Source organism: Stenella coeruleoalba, assembly GCF_951394435.1.
Source record: "Stenella coeruleoalba genome assembly, chromosome: 18".
Classification (NCBI taxonomy): Eukaryota; Metazoa; Chordata; class Mammalia; order Artiodactyla; family Delphinidae; genus Stenella; species Stenella coeruleoalba.
The window spans coordinates 25,119,300-25,140,665 of NC_137164.1; the positions used below are offsets into that span (position 1 = coordinate 25,119,300).

The 21,366-nt window shown below is 36.3% G+C and overlaps 1 protein-coding gene across 7 annotated transcripts in view; it reads left to right on the plus strand.

The window, feature by feature from the left end:
• Positions 1 to 21,366, plus strand: part of ELF1 (E74 like ETS transcription factor 1) — a 106,245-nt gene that overhangs the window by 38,534 nt on the left and 46,345 nt on the right. For 3 of the 7 annotated variants that reach the window (XM_079903203.1, XM_079903209.1, XM_079903205.1), the window contains exon 2: positions 13,118 to 13,416. In XM_079903203.1, coding sequence (XP_079759329.1) covers positions 13,345 to 13,416 — 72 coding nt within the window. In that variant the 5' untranslated portion in view covers positions 13,118 to 13,344. Of the gene's footprint in view, positions 1 to 4,737; positions 9,134 to 12,325; positions 12,516 to 12,542; positions 12,561 to 12,734; positions 12,754 to 13,117; positions 13,417 to 21,366 lie in introns of those variants that run through there. The other 4 variants (XM_079903206.1, XM_079903204.1, XM_079903207.1 and 1 more) reach the window with 4 other exon arrangements.

The window sequence follows — 21,366 nt, forward strand, 5'->3', positions numbered from 1 at the left end:
TCAAAGAGGCAAGGTGTCTGTCCTGCTGTTTTGAGTCAGTTGTTCAAAGTGGTTTTTTGTTTTGTTTTTGGTGGTAGTTATCTTTTTTGAGAGGTAAAGGCAGGGTGGGGAGAGCGTCTTCTGTCTAGGTGGTCACATGTTATTTACCTAACCAGTTGGGTAAAATAGTTTGGGGGCTGTCCTGTTGTTCAGAGACTTGATTTTTTTACTCACTCATTGTGGTTTTCAAGTCTTAATTTGTAAGGTACTTACTCCTAAGAATACTTCTTAAGAAATCTATTAATAACGAGTCTTCATGTTTGTAATGAACTTAGATCCCAACCTCAGAATACCTTTTTAATTGTTCTGTTTTCATAAACACTCTTTACCAATTCTATCTTATACTTCTGACACCAAGCTTTGATACCTTTTCACATAAACTATTGGACTATTTATAAAACAAGACATAAAGATGTAGCAGAGAAGGCAGGAAATACTTGACGTTTGTATGCCATATCTTGTTCTCTGCTTCCTGTCAGTTAAACCACGATGAGAGGAACAGAGACACAGATGTACAATTGCTGCTCTAATTTCCCATTCGGGAGACCAGTTAGGTATAAAGCTTGTTTCATTAAACTTTTGTCACTTGTTGATTCTAGGCATGTTGTAGTCTTGTTTTGTGTTATATGGGTTGTATGGATGACAATTAGATGTTTGATATAGAAAATATAAAATGTGTTTACTTTTGTGAAATTTTTATAGGTCATAAAAGACTGGCATTCAAATTTGTATCTATGGTATACATGCAATATGAAATGATAAGCTAGTATGTTGGTCTCAAAATTTTGACAAGCATTAATTTATTTTTGTATTTTGGTTTATCAGTATTTTTTAAAACTTTTAGAGCACTTTATGGTTTACAAAGGAAAATCTTACTAGGTACAACTTTAAGATGATGAAAGGAAGGCCACAGAGGTTGACCTATCCAAGAAAATAAAGTTAGTAAATGGCAGGACTAGGATTTGGATGCAGGTCTTCTGATGCTAAATCTTGTGTCCTTTTAGGAAAAGGTTTGTTTTCATTAAATTACTATTTTACCTATTATTCAGTGATTTAACCTTTTAGGTTTTCCTTAGCTTCTTCTATCTGCAATGTCCCCCCAGCAAATAATTACTGAATATTATGGGAGAATAAGCTTTGTAGCCACTTCTGCTACATCTTTTGTCTTAGCTGATAGACTGATTGCCCGTAGTGTCATAGTGTTTCTTTCCTGTCCTTCTCCCTTACCCACTGGTGTCTGGCAGATAGGTCCCTAATGAGCACTTGTGAAATAAATAAAAGAATGTAGATAGTACTGATGTGATTTCTGAAGGCCACCTAGTATATAGGAAAAGATAATACAGGGGGAATTTTCTCTTCTTCCTTGAAGTGTTTATATTTGTGAAGGGAATGCTTTAAAAAAATTCCAACAGACTTTTTTGGTTGTTGTTAAATTTCAATTAACTCAAAGTCAAATTAAAAATTAAAGTGAAATAGAGGCCCTGAGGTTTGCCTGGAAGAAGTCAGCCATTGGATTTAGCTGTATCTATTTTCACCTCAAATTTTCCCTTCGCCTCTCCTTATGTGCCTACAGATGGTCTGAAAGGTAAGAAATTCTCCCACAACTCTTACTGTCCACTTCGAGTGGGAGAGGTCACATTTTCTGTGTCTAGTTGCCAGGGATCAAGAGGTACCTGGAAGTTAGACATGGGAGGAGAGGGGCAGAGTTTCTTCTGTTCATGGGTTGTAAGATAACTGTATTGCGTGATAGTCTCACATTTTTAAAGCAGAATATTTTGAGGGGGAACATCAAGATCACCAGATTAGAAGCCCTTCAAAGGCAGAAGTTTTGGTCTGTTTTGTTCTGTGCTGTATTCCTGCCACCTAGAATAGAGTCTAACATGTTGTAGGTACTCAGTGGAGTGTATGAATAGATGAATGAGCAGGAGCTGAAGTCAGACGTGCTCAAACTCTCTCTGAGCATCTTGAGTATTCCTTTGACAAATAGTTACCATGGGCCGTCTGTGTAAGCTGTGGGAGTATGGTGGTGACCATGACAAAGTCCTTTTGCCCTTATTTGGTTGGCTTTGTCAATGCATGGTTATTACTGATATGAAGATTAAATGACAGATATAGCAACATACTGTAGCATAAGGCCTGGCACATGTAAATAGTAGCTATTATTTTCTTCTTATTTATTTCTAATTTGTTATCTCTTTCTTAAATTCCTTGAGGATAAGTATCATGGTTTTTTCGTATCTGTGCAAAAACATCAGTGGTTGTAGAGATGTTTAAGAATTACGTAAAGTAGTATATATGTCTTGCTTTATAAATTGTAAAAGCACTTATTAGACACTAAGATATTACCAACAAATGATCACGTAAATGGACCTTATTGTGCTGTTGTACAATTTCTGGATGTGTCTTCATGCTAAAGTATTTTTAAAAATCTAATAAGTGCCTGTTATATCTACTAAAGCAACTTTGAATTCTTGAACTTCCAAAGAGTAAGGCAAAGCCATAAAGCAGAAAATACTTCTAACAAAGAGCAAGTTTAATGCAGCTAGACATCCTTACAGGAGTATCTCTCTTTTAAACATCACCCTGGAAGGAAGTAGATTCCTTGAAAGTTGGTGATAGAAGTCTCTATTAAGTGACTAAGAAACTTTCATCTGTCATGGGTATCATATCCTTCTTCACTAACTGAATCAGCATCATCTTTTCAAAATACTTAATACTAAATGGCAATATACAATCATCCGTAGATGCAGTGAGTTCATAGATTTCAAAGTTTCACTGGTATCCAAATGGATGTAGGACAATTTTGATGTTCAATTGAAGAACTTGTAAGAAAGGTTATATCGTAATAAGTCATATCTTTTTGAAAATTTTATTTTCCTATTTCTCCCTTCTTCCAATCCTTAGGCAGAGAACAAAAAGTTGAAGTAAACTAGTGATTTTTGTTTGTTTTGAATAACTTCCCCACACCCTGGGTAGTTTAAAAATCATTGTTGAGAATCTCTATTACAAGTAATTAATGAAGAATTTAAGGAGGACAGTATACACATCAGTGGCTAGAAGTTATCAGTGTAGCAGTCAAGCTATGGAATGTTTGTTTAAACTGTCCTCATCATTTTTAGATGGTAGTTACCAGATCCCACTTGCACTGGGCTTTGTAATCTTGGGACCACACTCTGTTGTTGCAACCGGATATGAAAACCTCCAGGAACTTTGCACTTCTTCTTTCCAAATCAAGCCTAAATTCCACTGCCTGACTTTCAAGACCCTCCATAATTGGTTTTGCTTTGCTTATTTAACCACATTTTCTACTATTTCCCATTGTCAACTCTTAGCTCTGGTCAGGCTGTTAACTATCTCCAAACGTACTTTGGTAGGTTTTGATTCTCTTTATTCTTCTGTGTCTCAGCCTTCTCTCTGTCTCTGTCTCTGTCTCTGTCTCTGTCTCTGTCTCTCTCTCTCACACACACACACACACACACACACACATATGCATGCACATATGTACACATGTATGCACATATAAGCAAACATGCACATACACACACTTTCCCTTTCCCTGTGGTCTCTCCACATCCTATGTCACTTTAAGGTTGAGTTTAAGTCCTTTATTGTCTAAAGTGTTCCCTTGATCCATTTGACCGTCCCCTTTTCTGAAATGCTACAGTATTGATCAGCTTTATTAGCGTTTAATTAAATGCTAACTTTTGGTGTTCAGTTGTTTTCTCTCTTGGTCTTGTTTCCTGAACTAGATTGTGAGCTTCACAGGAACAAGCCCATGCAGTATCTCTTTGTCTTTCCCACAGTGCTGAGCTAAGGGGAAGTTCACTAAATATTCACCAATTTTTTTTTTTACCACCAAGTCAATCAGTAGACCATGGTTGCTTCTGAAAATGGATGTTGTGGAAGGCCTAAAAATTGAACTGTTCTGTATTATAAATCTTTTTTTTTTTTTTTTTTTTGCCACACCATGCGGCCTGTGGGATCTTAGTTCCCCGACCAGGGATCAAACCCGTGCCCTCGGCAGTGAAAGCGTGGAGTCCTAACCACTGGACTGCCAGGGAATTCCCTGTATTATAAATCTTTATATTACTTGTGAATGATATTTAAAGTTTGCTTCAACTTAAGGTATGTACAATAGGAAGATACGAAGTTACATGTGTAATTTATACTAAGCCCATGCCCCTCCACTTTCTCATCTCTCATCTTGTGGTTTTACTGCTTCTAGTTTTTTTTGGTGTCATTGAGTTTAGCATCTTAGGTGAGAGCCAGGTACTTAACGAGGATGATTGTAGGAGGAATCCCATTTTAAGGATCTTGACATGGAGCGTCAGAATCTTTTGATTATATCCAAACTTATTTAAACTAGATTTCTATTATCTAGAGAAGAAAAGGGGTATGCTATGAAATTGGGGATATTCTCGCACATAGTGAGCAGGAAGTTTTGTGCACAAGGATCTTTGAGTCCATCAAACTTGTTGGTGACTTGGGAAAAGGTGAAAATGCTTTGCATCTCTAGAGTTTATATCCTTAAGTCTGGTCCCACTGTGACTTGGAAGAGGCCGCTAAAATGCCACAGGTATAAAAGGTTATGATCACCCAAGAAGATGTGGAGAGATCTGGATTGAGCCTATCATTCAGCACAGATGAAGCCTGGGAAAGGGTAGTACATACAGGGTGCTGGGGGGAATTGGGGCAGGGCCGACTTGGGCTTCTTTAATTCGGGGGTGGGGTAAGGGGGCCATGAGAGACTATAAAATGCGGAAATGCTGGTGTACCTATTTTTGAGATGGGAGTGAAGAGAAGTAAAAAAATTGTGACAGAGGTGTCCTTTTTAAACTTGGTCCGTGAACATTCCCAGTCAGTCTTCTGGTGCAGGTGATCAGATACCCCGTTTTTACAAATCTGACTGGCTGCATTTTTCTCATACCTTTTGGGACATCATGAAGAGCCACTTCAGCCCTGTTAATGAATTTGAAGTTTTTCTTATAGGCAGTGGAAGCCACTGCTTAGTTTTTTTTTTTTTAAATTAATTAATTAATTATTTTTGGCAGCGTTGTGTCTTTGTTGCTGCACGCGGGCTTTCTCTAGTTGTGGTACATGGGGGCTACTCTTCGTTGCAGTGCGTGGGCTTCTTATTGTGGTGGCTTCTCTTGTTGCGGAGCATGGGCTCTAGGCGCGCAGGCTTCAGTAGTTGTGGCACGTGGGCTCAGTAGTTGTGGCTTGCGGGCTCTAGAGCACAGGCTCCATAGTTGTGGCACACGGGCTTAGTTGCTCCGCAGCATGTGGGATCTTCCCGGACCAGGGCTTGAGCCCGTGTCCCCTGCATTAGCAGGCGGATTCTTAACCACTGCGTCACCAGGGAAGTCCCTTTTTTTTTTTTTTAAATTGAAGTATACTTGATTTACAGTGTTGCGTTGATTAGTTTTAAGTAGAGAAGTAAGTTGATCATATTTTCGTTTTTGGTTAATTACTCCTATTGCAGGGTGAAGAACCACAAGGGGAGCTAGAGTAAAGGTAGTAATGACCCATCAATTGAACACAGAGCTCCTATCACCTAAAAATACAATCTGTGGCCGTTAAGCTTTTCATGTAACCTTTGATTTTGTTTTCACCTGATGGTGTGTCTCTTCCTAAGAGTGAAACTTCTCATGACAGAGTAACAGTCTCTTCTAGAAGAGTATTGTGTAGTGTGGGAGTTAGAGATGGCAGGAGCTGTGTCCTGTAGCAAAATCTCCTGTGGGACTTCACAGCAACATCCCTGGCTTTTCCCCTTCACTTTGGGCCAGAAGGAAACACTGTTATTGATGGGAATCTGCCATATTCTCAGGTGAGGGAACCATTGGACTAGAGCGTATCTTTTCTCTGATGATAATATTAAACAGGGGAATAAACAACCACAGAAATGAAACAGTTTTCTTGTGAGCTGATTCTTGTTTGTTACAGAAAGAAAAATGTTAACTGCCTGATCAGGTCTTGCTGATAAGCACATTTCAGCATATTTGTGTTCCCGAGCTAGGTGTGTTTTGTCGGAGTTTAGATTTTGCGTGCTGGAGGAAAGAAAGTTCCTTCAGTCAGTTTATTTGCATAATAAAAACACCAATAAATGACATTTTTGACAATTATCACTTTCAGCCACTTGGGGAAAGTAAATTTTTTTTTTTCATGACCAAGGTTAAAAGACTATCTGATTACTGTTGGGTATTTCTCTTTGGTTTTAAATTCTCTTGTTTTCAGAACATGCTCAGAAAAAGGGTTAATCTTGAGACCACAGGTAAGAACAGGTCTAGGTATGTGATATGGTTTTGCAAGGCGCTACAAATGCTGCCTGAGTGTAATGTGACACCAGGTAGGCCCAAGTGGCCAATGATGGGAAGTGGAGAACAATGTGAAAGAACCGGCCTTTCAGGTCTGGGGAGTGAGTAATTGCAGCCTGTTCTCTGAGTACTGGAACTGTTCTGGGGTGTCAGCAAAAAGGCCAAGCATAGAGAAGTCAGCCTGTTCCCTTGATCATATTGACTTTGTGGGGTTTTTGTTGTTGTTGTTTCACTTTAGCATGGTTGAAGCTAAGGTGAGCTTATTCAGGTTTCCAAGGCCTGCTTTGGCTTTGCATATATCACCAGAATACAAAAAACATCAATTTGTGTTTCATTCACATGGAAATAAAAATATACTTTTGAAAAAGATCTAAGTACTTCACTTCCCCTGCCCTCCCCCTCAGTTTCAATGAAAGATGCCTAAAGCAGCAGAGCTACTTAAAAGATACAGATGGTTATATATATGGTACTTATATGATTCCAAGAACATATTTTTAAACTTTTTCTACATTTTCTTGAATTCCTTGAATATTTGAAATGAGTTAAAGGTGGTAGTATAGAACATTTTCTTTTTGAATTAAGAGAACCCTGAATGCAGTAGGGAATGATTTGCTCCTCTGTGACATTTACTTGTATTTTTTTCTCTTCTATTTTGTGTACAGAGTACATGATTTAGAGAGTGCTATGCAGTGAGATTTATTTTACAATTAGTGTCTTTTTTTGTTTGTTTGTTTCCTTATTCAGTAGAAACTGAGGGTCTACCCTTGTTGGGGGAGGTTAAAGTCTGGTTACTTAACTGTAACTACATTTTGATGTGTTTATTATTTTTTTTTCTTATCTACAAGTTTTTAGTGTGATAGCAATAGTGTATTCAAAGAACTAGCAAGAAAAATGTCAATAAAATTTATTTTAAAGTATTTTAATGAGTTATTGTGGTAGCTTTACAAAAAGGCTTACTGATGTTTCCTTTTCACCTTTTTAGGCTGAGTGAAAGGTAAAGCAAGATAGTATGATATGATAGAACTTGGAAACGAACAACAATAGTAAAATTTTAAGATTTAAAGCAATAATAGAAAAATCTAGAAACTCCTCTTTTTCAGTTATTCCACATAAAAATGTGGAAAATGATTTACCAGGTAGCAAATATGTGTAAGGGATTTCTTATTTGTCCAGATATTCTACTAATGAAAAATACTAATGAAGTTCTATTAATGTAGAGAATTGGGCTGGGAATTGGGGAAAAATAGAGAATTGTTGCTTTCTTTGTCATTAACTGTCTGTGTGACCTTGGACAAGTCAGACTGGGCTAGGCCCAAATTCTCTAACTGTTCAACAAATGCATTGTCCTAGGTAATCCTTACATCTTTTTTAGTTCTAAAAGTGTATGATTCCACACTTTTCAGATTGAGAATGGGCAGACCCTTGGAAGATTGTATAGAATTTATCTTGTTACCACTGATTTATTATTTTCATTTCTGCTGGGAGCTAATATAAAGCATTCTACCATACTAGAAAACAACTGGAAAGGCCTAACTATGGTCTGTTACAGAAGAATTCCATTCATTACAGTTTATGGATTTATTGCTTGCTTCTCATTTCTAACTTGAATAGCTTCTCTTCTCTCACGTTTCTTGCTCTATTTTCTTTAGTTTTTATTGTATTTCTTCTAGTTTCATGGTTTTTCCAATATACTTCCTGTTCTTACGATGGGTGTATCTGTATGCTGAAAAGGGTGGTTTATCAGGTTACCACTTCATATAAAAATACTTTCCGTTCAGGTACTTGGCATCTGGGGTTACTACATAGTTCCAGTTCTTTAGATACTCCCCACCTTATAAATACACAAACACACACACACACAGAGTCTGAATACTTTATTAGAGATAGTCATTCAAATTAAAGGTAGTCATTCAACCACCCAATTGCTCTAAGTTGGTGTATTTTACCTTCTTTGGGCCAGAACTGTCTAATCTAAAAACTTGTTCCTCTTTTATTTGATTGGTTCCCTTTGTCAGTTTTCATATTGAGCGTAATGAGTTGGTAGCCTAATAACTTCCAAAGGTTGGCAGTGATTATTTAAAAGTATCATTATGAATTAATGGGTTTATAGACCCTTGTGTTTAAAGCCCTTTTGAAGGGAACTTAAATTTGCATTCAATTAGGGATTAGAAGGCAAGTGTGAAAAGTATTAAAAACTGATTTTGACTATCATATGTTTATAATACCTGAAATCTTTTATAATAAGTTATATAACAATTAACCATTGAGTTGGCTGTAGTAGCCAGTAATGTGGCTAAGGGTTTTGTATTTACAATCAGTAAATTCATTTTGTTTGGATTAGGGACATAATGGAACTCTGTGTTAAGGGAGCCTTGCCAGACAGGGTGTGGTCCTAACCTTGAAGCAACTGGATTTATCAAACAGGTGCCAAATTTTTAGGCACTGGAGTAGAATTATACTTTTGTTGATAATGGGGCTATAGTGTTCTTTGTTGGAGTCTAGCAAATAGCTGTGGCAAAGGAGACTCCTAGGGAGTATGGAAATGAGACTTAAGGAATAATTTGTTATCTGGCAAGCATGTGTTACATATCTCTTGCACTGTACATAGATTATAATGAAGCTAATGTTTATTGGGTAAAATTTATATGCCAAGCATTCTGCACATACATTCGCATCTCATCTTCACAGAAGCTCTAGATGTTGGTGGTGTTATGCCCATTTTACAGAATGAGAAAACTGTGGCTTATACCTATTTTGCAGAAAGAAGAGACTGACACTAAGTAAGTAACTTGTCCAAAGTCACAGTGCAGAAGATTCAAACCCAAGTGGTCTGATTCCAGAGCCTGTGCTTCTAACCATTTTGCTTGAGCTACTACTTTACCTTAAATTTGAAGCTTAGTTTGGCAATAAGCGGTGAGGACCTCATTGATGAGACATTCCTTTGGCATGTCTCCTTGAAGAATAAGAATATGGTCCTTACCGAGTTGAAAGATATGACAGCCAGCTTGGGGAGTTTTTATTATTTGATGGATTCCCAACTGGATGACTGCACAAAACTGTGAAGTAAGTTAACTGTCTGTGTCTTTGTGTTGAATTAATAGTTTTCACTTTTTACTTGTTATTTTATAAAGACTAAGTGACACTTTGAAAATGAAATATGTTTGGAAACTATTAATACAGCAAAGTGTTCCTGAATATAATACATATAGCTAATGGTTAGTAATTCAACCAATTTTTAAATTTCCTGAAGACCTTATAATTTTGTTAGAGTAGAAAAAAGGCCTCTACTTTACACTGAGTACCCATGTTTTTTCCACACTAGAGCAGATTTGAGGAGTAAAATGATAAGTTTAGTTTTGGACATGTTGTAGACACGTTGACTGTGAGGAGCACTGACACGGACTTATCCACTAGACAGTTTAGTGAGTGGATTTGGACATCGGGAGCTGAACTAGAGAAGGAAGTTTGTTTTTTCTAATTTGATATATGTATTTACTTAGAAACCTGTGTTCTAGGGAATTCCCTAGCATGGCAGTTCAGTGGTTAAGACTCCGTGCTTCCACTGCAGGGGACACGATTTCCATCCCTGGCCGGGGAACTAAGATCCTGCAAGCTGCACGGTGCGGCCTAAATAAATAAATAATAAGAAAAAAACCTTAAAAAGAAAAAGAAACCTGTGTTCTGAACTATTACAGCATAAAGGATTTGGGTAGATTTAGAGGCTGTGTATTGTAGTCATGGACAGAGTCCTGATTGAGGAGATGAAGATTCTAGTTATAATTCTGTTAATGCTTTCAGATTGTGAGACCCTGGACACAGAACTCAGTTTACTCATGAAAAATTGAATCATTGATCTAGGTGTCTAGTCTCATCTCTTGCTGAAAAAATTTTAATACACTGAGGCTGTGTTACTTAAGTACCTCTAATATGTATGGGTGGTACCTCTGGATCAGGAATTAGAAAAATTCTTCCCAAGAACCACCTTGGTGCCGTAGGCTGTATAACTACTCAGAGAAGAGGAAGAGCAGTGGGATAGAGTGAAAGAAGACAGAGGGTCAGAGGACTAATGAAGCCAATAAAATAATGGAGGAGCTTTCCTTTACTTACACATTTTCAGTTTATGAACTTCTATATAGAAATGAACAGAGTGAAGGTATCTCTTCCTATCCTAACAAAGGCTTAGTGATGATGGGCTGTCATTGCAGTTTCGGTTGATTACTGTTGGTTCCTAGTGTGTACTGTAAGATATAGGTATGTTGATTGCTTGTCCTTATTTTTGAGACTAAAAAAAACATTTATTAAAGAACAGTAGCACTGTGGAAGTGCTAGTAAGAAAAGGTTTGTGACTGCAATGGAAAAGAAAGTGAAACTTTACACAGATGTGTTCACACTGGTCATTGGGACAGTGTCACCTTTGTATTTATGAATAAATGGATTTTGGAATAGTCTTTTGGAATCTAACCTTTAGGTTAGATTCCTGATAGGATGTTTCCTATCAGGAAACATCCCTTGATTCTGGTTATACTTTCTTACTGTGGTTCTTTAAGTTTAGAATAATGATTTCCGTCTTATCAAAAGTACTACAGTAATTCTTTCAAAGAACATACATAGAGCGTAAATATCTGTGATAGATTTTCAAAACAATATCTGTCAATATTATCCTTTTATTATCCTTTTTATTATTATCCAATATTATCCTTTTTATTATTAGTATTATATTATTATCATTAATATAATCCTTTTTATTATTTTATCATTTTTTATCATTAATATAATCCTTTTTATTATTATTTTATTATTATTTATTTTATTATTATTATAATCCAAAATATACCTTTTATCATTAATATAATCCTTTTTATTATTATTACCAAACCGCAGAGGTTTGGTAGGTACAGAAGAAACTTTAGACAATGGTTATTTACCCAGAGAAGTTTTGCTCTAATTATTTTGGTGCCTGGTACATAGCTTTGCAAATAATAGATACTGAAACACGTACTCAGTTGAATTAGGGGGACATAATTTTCAAGTGTGAGACAGTGTACAGTTAGTGCTAATTTGGTGGTAGGGGCAATAAGTACTGTATTTTTGAAGGCCCATGTAGGTCAAGGCATAGAGGTTGGGAGGCTCTGTGAAAGAAATGGGACTTGAGCATTGAAAGATAGAGAAGATGGGAATGGGTACTGAGAAGTGGGAGGGGAATTCCAGGAATGGGGAATAGTAGAAGTTGAAAATGGAGGTAAGAATGAATGTAGTTTGTGTGGAGGACCTAAGAAGGAAAGCCTAGTACAGAAGAATTGGGTGAGAGTTTAAAGGAAAATATTGTATGTATGTTTTATGTTTCTATGTCTGTCTGATGAATTTTGGTCAAAGTACTTTCCCCCGCACCAGACATGGTACAGTACTCAAAAACTACAGTGCTAAAAATACTTTCCCAGTGTTGGAGTTGAAGTCTTTATTAAAAGAGATGGAGTGGGTGTGGGAAACTGCTGGGTTAGAATTTAGTGAGTAGAAATATTGAATTGAATTGAATTCTTAACTTTTTTTTTGGATTTCCTGTTAGGGAAACCACAGTCATCCATGATGACCCCCTAGAGTCTGCAATATATACGAAATTGGCTTTACTGAAATTAGGAAAATGAGTATGTGATTTAGCTAGCACATACTGGCTGGATTTAAGTTTTCAGGGAAACTGATTTCACGAGATCAGCTTCATTCCTGAACTTGTCTCTTTAAAATTAAAATTGTAAATGCTGTTTCAAAGAACTAGATGTTATTTAATGTGCTTATTTTTATGTCTTTGTCTTTTCATGTCATATTTATGGCCATAACCGTATGAAGCAATATTTAATAAAATTGTGATAAACTTTTAATTTCCCTTTACTTTTGTTAGTAGTGGTAACTTTAAAAAAATATATTGTTAAATATGCAAACATCTTTGGCAGGCACTCTTTAAAGTTTTTCTCCCTCTGCTGCGAAATTGTTTTCACTCTTAAGTTGCGTTTCTGTTTTTCTATTGTAAAGTGCACTTCTTTGCATGTTCTAATTTGCCATGACGTGGTCAAGTGCTGTTTCCTTCCTGTTGCTTGCAAGCCTGTGCTAGAGATAAGGATACATTTCAGTGCATTAAAAAAGAAGCCACCGAAGACAGGCTTAAGCATGGTAAAGCATTCTACTTATCAGAAACCTTTTTAAAGAACAGAAAGAGTGAGCTTTATTTCTGCTTATTTTTAAAAGCTCTTAAAATAGTACTATTAAACTTTAAATGTATTAGACAGATTTTAAATCCTTATATATATTAGGCCTAACAAGGATACTGTCTGAATGTTTCTATTAAGGCAAAAATATATGTTATGAAATTATTCATGGAGTAGGAATTCCTATGTGTGTGGTTTGCTAGGTTAGTAGAAAGAAGGAAATTGTTTATATATGCTTTATTGCAATTAAAAAAACCTAGTTATGGCTGGGTAGATTTTTTTTTTTTTAATAAATAGTACTTTGTAGTTTAATGGGGGTTCGGGTGGGAGGAGAATGGCTTCAATTTTCAGTAATGAGAGGTGATCTTATCTTAGCAGGAATGAAATCTTAAAAGAAAATATATGTCTAGTTTTTTTTAAAAAAAACAACAACCCTGTATTCACTAGTCATGTTGGTTTTGTTTAAAAACATTAACAAAAAAATGCTTTGGAGACATTGCTGTCTGTATTAACTGTTATATTCAAAATAGTATGATTGCTTTCTCATAACTAACTTATGTTTTTCAGGTCAAGAAGTTCTAGAGAAGAAAAATTTCAGAAAAATTGCCTCAATTTAAGTAAAATCCCAGTGAACCAAGAAAATTTGAAGCACCTTCCTTAAAGAAAACCTGGTATACAGTAACTTCACAGACTTAGCTTGGGTTATTTACACAAATTGGTCACTGGACTCTGCTGCCTGGTACTTGAACCTGTTTGGAATTTTTCTCATGTGGATCTAAGGGGAATGCTTTATTATGGCTGCTGTTGTCCAACAGAACGACCTAGTATTTGAATTTGCTAGTAACGTCATGGAGGATGAACAACAGGTATGAATGAGACTTAGAGAAAATCAGATTTTAATAAATTTATTATTTTACTTTTTCTATTTGTCTCAAAATTATTTCCTTTAAAAGACAGTAGGAGAAACTTTATTAATGTAAAAATTCAGATATTAAAAATGTGGAGGTAATGTGATTTTATGTGTTAAGTACTAGTTAATTCATTAAGAAAGAATCTTATCCTTAGCTTTGATGTGGTAACAAGGATATAATACTATTGGGGTTAGCTTGTTTTTCTGTAAAATGAGACTTAACAGGAAATACCTTAAGTAATTATTTCAGAGTACTTTGAAAAGTTCTAGATGACATACTGACAAGACATGTAAATTTTTCTTAGGACTGGTGATTGTAATAGTTGCTTGCAATTACACAGTTTTAATATATGTGGTTAATTAAGATTTATAATCCTGGACTATTCCTTCAAGGGGATGGAAAGATGTTAGCAGTCTCATTATCAGACATCATTTCAGTCCAAAGCATGTGACTCTGAGGAAGTTACTTAAACTTCTCTAGATCCTGATTTCATCATCTGCTGAATGAAGGGATTGAACTGAAGAATTTCTAAATTGGCTTTCTTTTATTGAATTTGTACAAGATGTGTAAATTACTATTTCTAGAGTGTAAGAAAGATCCAAGAGATAACGAGAAAAGGACTGAGTTAATTCTGGTCTCCTCCCTCCCCACTAGAGGTTCTTGGGACTTGATAATTTACTTCATTTTGAACAGGTTATTTGGGAATGTAAGACGTGATGTGAGAGAAATCATGTGTTAGAAAGATTCATTGTACTGGGAAAAATATTTTGAGGGCTAGTAGACTTAAAATAATGTCTAATAAAGTTGATTTGAATATTGAAGTAAGCCTAATCCTAAATATCTAACTTTAATAGGCCAATTATAATGTATCATGCTTTTATTCTAGGTGATTCTTACTTTTGGCAGGGTATTGTAATTTCTTAGTTCTTTGTATTGTACTGTTGAGTGAAGAGACAGAATAAAACATTTATAAATAAACCTACAAACGGTGAGAATTTCGATTAAGGTGCTGTAAAATCAAGGTGAGCTTTGGCTAGGGAGGAAAAAAGTGTGAGGGAGAAGATTGCATCCCAATTAAAAATAGTTTATGGATTTAATCTAGGGACAATAGAAAAGACATTTTAGAAGGAGAAAGTGTTTTGAATTTGTTTTAAAACAGTATGTTTCTGTATACGTTAAGGTTTGAAAACTGTGTGTTTACTGTGCAGCCCTCGAAGATGAAAGATGTGGTGAGGTTTGTTCTTGGGATGTGGCCACAGGGGACAGAGCTCTAAGCCGCTCACTGGTATATGCTTCCAGTGCACTGGCTTTGACACTCTTTAACCATAAGAAATACGTTTTACATCATGGTGCAGCATTCATACATGTATCTATATAGGCTTAGAATAAGTTTTCCAAGACAGTACCTACCCTTACCATCTGTGATGTACTTAGTTTAACTTGGAGAGGTTATTAATGACTTTGGATAGGGAGATGCATTAACATCACAATGCACGTATATATTTTTTCTTATTTATTTATCTATCTATTTATTTATAAAAAGTTGTTTATCTTTTATCTAACAAAATGAATATGTATTAGTTTTTTCAGATATTATTATAAGGACTTAACAAATGTGAAACATAGGGCAAATACTATCATCCCTATTTTACAATGAGGAAATTGAGAGAATAGATAGGTTGAGTGACTTACCCGAAGTCATACATACAGTTGGTAAATATTGGAGCTACAACTTGAACCCAAGCAGTTTGACTCTCACTAATGATGTTGAATACTCTTGCCATGATGTATGCTGATTGTACTATATTATAATCAGTTGGCCAGGTTTAGGGTTTTTCCATCTGTGGCCATGAGCACAGCAAACTTAACTTGATGCTTGCAGGGGTAGATCCAGTAGTGTCAGATTTATTAGCATCTTATCTATTAAGTAGATGTAGCTCTACTTTGTTGTTTTTTGTTTCCTTAAATTTGTTTTTGGTATAAAAGTCGTAGCATGCCAATTATAAAACAAGTCATCTAATAGAAAAAGAAAGTAAATCGTGAGAGTCTCTTTTCAGTTACTGTCCCTAATCCTGTTCTCCCCAGAAGATACCAGTATTGACTATTTGATGTGTAATTTTTTGGACCAAGGCCTAAACAAAAGAACAATATACATACATACCAACCTATATACACAGGTTGTTTTTAAGATACAAATGAAAGAATGTAATATCTTTTTTGTGACTTATTTTCACTTAATGTATTATAAATATTTGTGTGTTTGTATGCCGGCTCTGCATCATTTATTTTTCTACATGGTGGATGGATTATAATTTATTTTACCAGTATTTGATCATGAGCAATTGGCTATTCCCACTAGTTTGCTAATATATTATAAATGAATATCCTTGTTTGGGAGGCAATAGACCTATAATGGTTAAGAGCTCAGATACTGGAGTCAGAGCACCTGGATTTGAATCTTTGCTCCACTACTTATTTTCTCTGTGACCTTGGGCAAGTTACTTAACCTCCCTGTGTCTTAGTTTCCTTACCTGCAAAACAGGGATCATAATAACAGACTTGGTATTGTAGTTAGGGTTGTGACAATTAAATGTGTTGATGTATATAAAGTTCTTAGAACTGTGCCTGGCACATAGTAATATTTACTGAGCACTGTCATTTTATTACTTCATGTGCACGTGCATGAAGTTTGTAGTGTATCTTTGTACACTTGTATGACTATTTCTGTAGTAAATTTTTAAAAGTAGAATTACTGAGTTTACTAAAAGTATATTCAAAAAACTGTATCAGTTTCTACTACCACTAACAGTATATTTCTCAAACCGTCACTAACAGAAATCCTTTTTTTGCTCAGTCTTTTGGGTGAAAAAAATTACATTAAAAAAATTAAATTTTACCATTTAATTTGCATTTTCTTGACTACTAGTATTGAGGTTGTGCGATTGTTCCATTAGCTTTATTTATTGTTGATTTGAATTTTCTTTGAATTAATAATATCCTTTTGCCTGGTAGTTCTTTATATATTATAAATTTACATCAGTGTCATTGTCTTCTAATTCACTGTACAGTCAATGGTTAACTCTCTTTTTATGACATGTGATGCAGATATTTTGTCCCAATCTGGTACTGTCTTTTAACAATATGATATCTTGTGCCCTATAGAAATTTTAAATATTTATGTCATAAAATTTACCAGTTTTTTTGGTGATTTTCGTTTAGGAAAGCTTTTCTTACCCCTAAAACTATTAAATATTCTCCTATATTTTCTTCTAGTATATTTTATAGGTTTAACTCCTTAGTCCATATGAAATCTACTTTTTTTTAAAAAAAATTAATTTATTTTATTTATTTTTGGTTGTGTTGGGTCTTCGTTGCTGTGTGTGGGCTTTCTCTAGTTGCGGCGAGCGGGAGCTCCTCTTGGTTGTGGTGTGTGGGCTTCTCACTGTGGTGGCTTTTCTTGTTGCAGAGCACAGGCTCTAGGCTAGTGGGCTTCAGTAGTTGTGGCTCACGGCCTCTAGAGCGCGGGCTCTAGAGCGCAGGCTCAGTAGTTGTAGAGTATGGGCTTAGTTGCTCCGCGGCATGTAGGATCTTCCCGGACCAGGGCTCGAACCTGTGTCCCCTGCATTGGCAGGTGGATTCTTAACCACTGCACCACCAGGGAAGCCCTGAAATCTACTTTTGTAGGATGTGAGGTATAGGGATCTGACGACTCTCCTCTCCCACAAATGGGGATATTGGCCCTTCACCATTTATTGAGTGTTTTATGATTTCCACACTTAGACTGCTGCCTCTGTTGTATACTAAATAACCATATGTATAGACTTTAGTTTTGAACTTGCCCTAGTGTATTTTATTCCATTTACCTGTTTTGTATTGTGCCAATCTCACATTGCTTTCATTAGTATCACTTCATAGATTTGATATCTGATAAAGGTATTCTTCCCCCCTCCAAAATTGGGATAGAGTTTTGAATGAATTTTAGAACTGACTTGTTAAGTTACATAACTCTGTTGGGATTTTGACTTTTCAAAGTTAAGAAGTATTTGTATCTTTAAAATAATTTGTTCTGTTTTATGATCCTATATTGGTTTAATTGGTTGGTCTTTATAAAATCACTGTTTGAAGGTATCAGATTAGAATGTATTTCCTGTTTTTAGTTATGGTCTGTGGTTATTAATGTAGTCGTCTAAAGAAACTGACACCATTAATGTGTGGTTTCCACCACCTTGATCATTTTCCCTTATATCAATTCGTACTCTTTTCAGAATTGCTTGGAAGAACTTTAGGCAGGAATGAGGAAAGGGGTGTTGGAAAAGAAATATCAATATTGTTATTTCTGACAAGCCATTTAGAAGTCTGTTCTTGCTATCCATTCCAAACTGGGCCTATTTGTAGGTGAGAGCGAGGTACTTCTGTGGGAGAGCAACACTGTCGGTATTGAATTACAGTATACTTTCATTTGAAAGTGCCTTGGTTTGACCTTATTGAACAGGTATGTTTGCCTGGTGAATGTATGAGATAAAAAGAAAGCTGAAGGTTGTGGACCTAAGTATCTAAAGAGAAGGAAACTTGACTATATGCTCAAATATTCCAGAAGTTAATTGAGTGAAAAACAGCTGTTAGTTTAATGCTTTTTATAATTTTGGTATATCATTACATTATATGTTTTTTCAGTTGTTGGTTCTAAAAGTAGAACTTAGCAAATCATAGTTATTTGTGCTTAACGGACTCAGCTCACTAGGGAGAACCTTGGTGACATGCTAGGGAAAGTAAAAAAAATATTTTTATAGAATCCCATCCCAATGTAAGGAGGTGGTCTTATGACTTTCGTTCTTAGGGTGTAAATTGGCTCACTCTGCTGATTCCTAGAAGCTAAAGTGTAAACTGCTGTCTTTTCACCAAGCTGCCCGTTAATTCTCATTCAGTGTTTGGCAATCACTACCCAGTGTAACAGAGGTCAGCACAGAGTGCTGTGGATACAGAGAAAGGAGCCTTTGACGGCACTGCAACTTTGGGAAAGCTTCACCATGGAAATTACATTTGAACTGGACCTTGAAGGAAGATCCAGTTTATCTGACAGATGAAGAAGAGAAAGTGTTTCAGAACAGTGGACTGTACCAGAAGTTTTGATGTATTTCTCCTGACTGTATAATCAAACTAAACACCTTAACTTACGGTTAGAAGCTTTTCATAGTGTGACTGTTTCATGCTCTTTTCTTTCTTGTACTACATTAGTTTTGCCAGCCTACTGTATGATTTTCCCAAATGCTTTTCTGCTTCCCCACTGTTTGATCTTCCACATTCATACCTGTTACCTGTTTAAGTTCTAATCATCTTTCAAGATTTTAGGACAAAACCTACTTATTCCAGGAACTTATCCTAAAATCATCCCTTCAGGAATTAACAACTTTATCCTGTTATTCCTACATGACTTAATGTCATTATATACATTTGCCCGTTAAATTTTTATATATACATTATTAATTTCCCAGATAAATGCTGAACTACTTGAAGAAAGGGTTGCCTCCCCCCCTTAATATTCCCCATGCCTTTAACATAATTTATCATATATTTATGGGTTGAATCCTCTTAAAGTTTCTTCTTCCTTCTCTTAATCTTGTTGGTAAAATGGTGTGGGATCTATATCTGTTCAGTTATGGCACTTATTACATCAGAAGGCCTTTCTTTTGGTTTGTTTGTTTTGCTTTTGTTTTGTTAACATCTTTATTGGAGTATAATTGCTTTACAAAGGTGTGTTAGTTTCTGCTTTATAACAAAGTGGAACAGCTATACATATACATATATCCCCATATCTCTTCCCTCTTGCGTCTCCCTCCCTCCCACACTCCCTATCCCACCCCTCCAGGTGGTCACAAAGCACTGAGCTGATCTCCTGTGCTATGCGGCTGCTTCTCACTAGCTATCGATTTTACATTTGGTACTGTGTATATGTACATGCCACTCTCTCACTTTGTCCCAGTTTACCCTTCCCCCTCCCCGTGTCCTCAAGTCCATTCTCTAGTAGGTCTGCGTCTTTATTCCCGTCTTGCCCCTAGGTTCTTCATGACCACTTTTTTTTTTTTTCCCCATATAGGTCCATCCACCTCACTAAAAATAACTCAGTTTGTTCCCTTTTATGGCTGAGTAGTATTCCATTGTATATATGTGCCACATCTTCTTTATCCATTCATCTGTCAACAGACACTTAGGTTGCTTCCATGTCTTGGCTGTTGTAAATAGAGCTGCAGTGAACATTGTGGTACATGACTCTTTTTGAATTATGGTTTTCTCAGGGTATATGCCCAGTAGTGGGATTGCTGGGTCATATGGTAGTTCTATTTTTAGTTTTTTAAGGAACCTCCATACTGTTCTCCATAGTGGCTGTATCAATTTACATTCCCACCAACAGTGTAAGAGGGTTCCCTTTTCTCCACACGCTCTCCAGCATTTATTGTTTGTAGATTTTTTGATGATGCCCATTCTGACTGGTGTGAGGTGATACCACATTGTAGTTTTGATTTGCATTTCTCTAATGATTAATGACGTTGAGCATTCTTTCATGTGTTTGTTGGTAATCTGTATATCTTCTTTGGTGAAATGTCTATTTAGGTCTTCTGCCCATTTTTGGATTGGGTTGTTTGGTTTTTTTGATATTGAGCTGCATGAGCTGCTTGTAAATTTTGGAGATTAATCCTTTGTCAGTTGCTTCATTTGCCAATATTTTCTCCCATTCCATCAGAAGGCCTTTGAATGAGAGGTGATATCCTGCCCCACAACTCTCTTGACTACAGTACTTTTTTTTTCTGGGACCTGTGTGTCCACATTCTCACTTAGTGCATGGGCAGTATGGCATGTCACCGCAATTCCAAGACCAGAAACAAATATTCATGGAGTTTTTTTCTTGAAAATGTATTTAGAACTATTGTGTTAAATGTGTTTAGTGAAAACTGCCTCAAATAACTTAAGATTTGTTATTGAAATTATCAGTAAGTAAATATCCATTTAGAGTTTTCATGTTTCTTGGGAGACTCGTTCAAGTTGTAGAGAGGAAGTTTTTGACATGGTTGTATCTTGAGAACGAGGTTGTATTTTGTAGACTGAGAAAAATATAGATCACATCAACCTGCCATTTTTTAGCTGAAATGGTAAAATTCTGTTAGGCCAGGGAGTTAGTGTACCTTAGAGTAGAAGGAATGTGTTGACAGTATTCTGTGTGTAACGGCACCAGTGTTGTGGAGACAGGAAGTTGGAATGATGCTACTAACCTGTGCGTGGACATGGTAGAGCCTCTGTTATTTACATACAGTTCCAGATTATATTGACCAGTCTATCTGTTCCTGTTGTCCTCATTCTTAATCTTGCCAGGTCAGATTTATCAGACCCATTAAAAGTTTGACCATCTGTGAAACTAACATACAGAGATTGCTTGTTTCTTTTCTGTACATTTGGAAAAGCCTTCATCAAAGGAGTTATGCTATAGAGCCCCATTACAAGCCTTATTATCTTTGGGAAAAGTCTGACTTTGCATAAGGCCTAAGGCCCTCTTCAGGTTATATGAAGGGCCAACCCTGCCTGTGGCCTAGAGTTTGGCCTGGCTTATCTCCCTGCCGACTACCGGCAGCAAGGAAGCTGATGGTTGTTAAGAAAGAAGAGTTGGTGAGGGGAGCAGGAACTTACTATCACTCTCTTTTGCAGAGTCTTCCTCTAAGTGTCCCCCAGCCATCACACAGAGGCTCCATGACAACGTCTTAAAAATGAATATGGATGAGATCATTGCATAGGGTAGGACATGGACTGGTCTGGCACCAGAAACATTCAGTGCTGAATTTTAGTAACTGACGTTTACTTAGCATTTTGTTCTGCGTACTTTGTGCTTTACAGGGATTGTCTTAGTTAATTCTTACA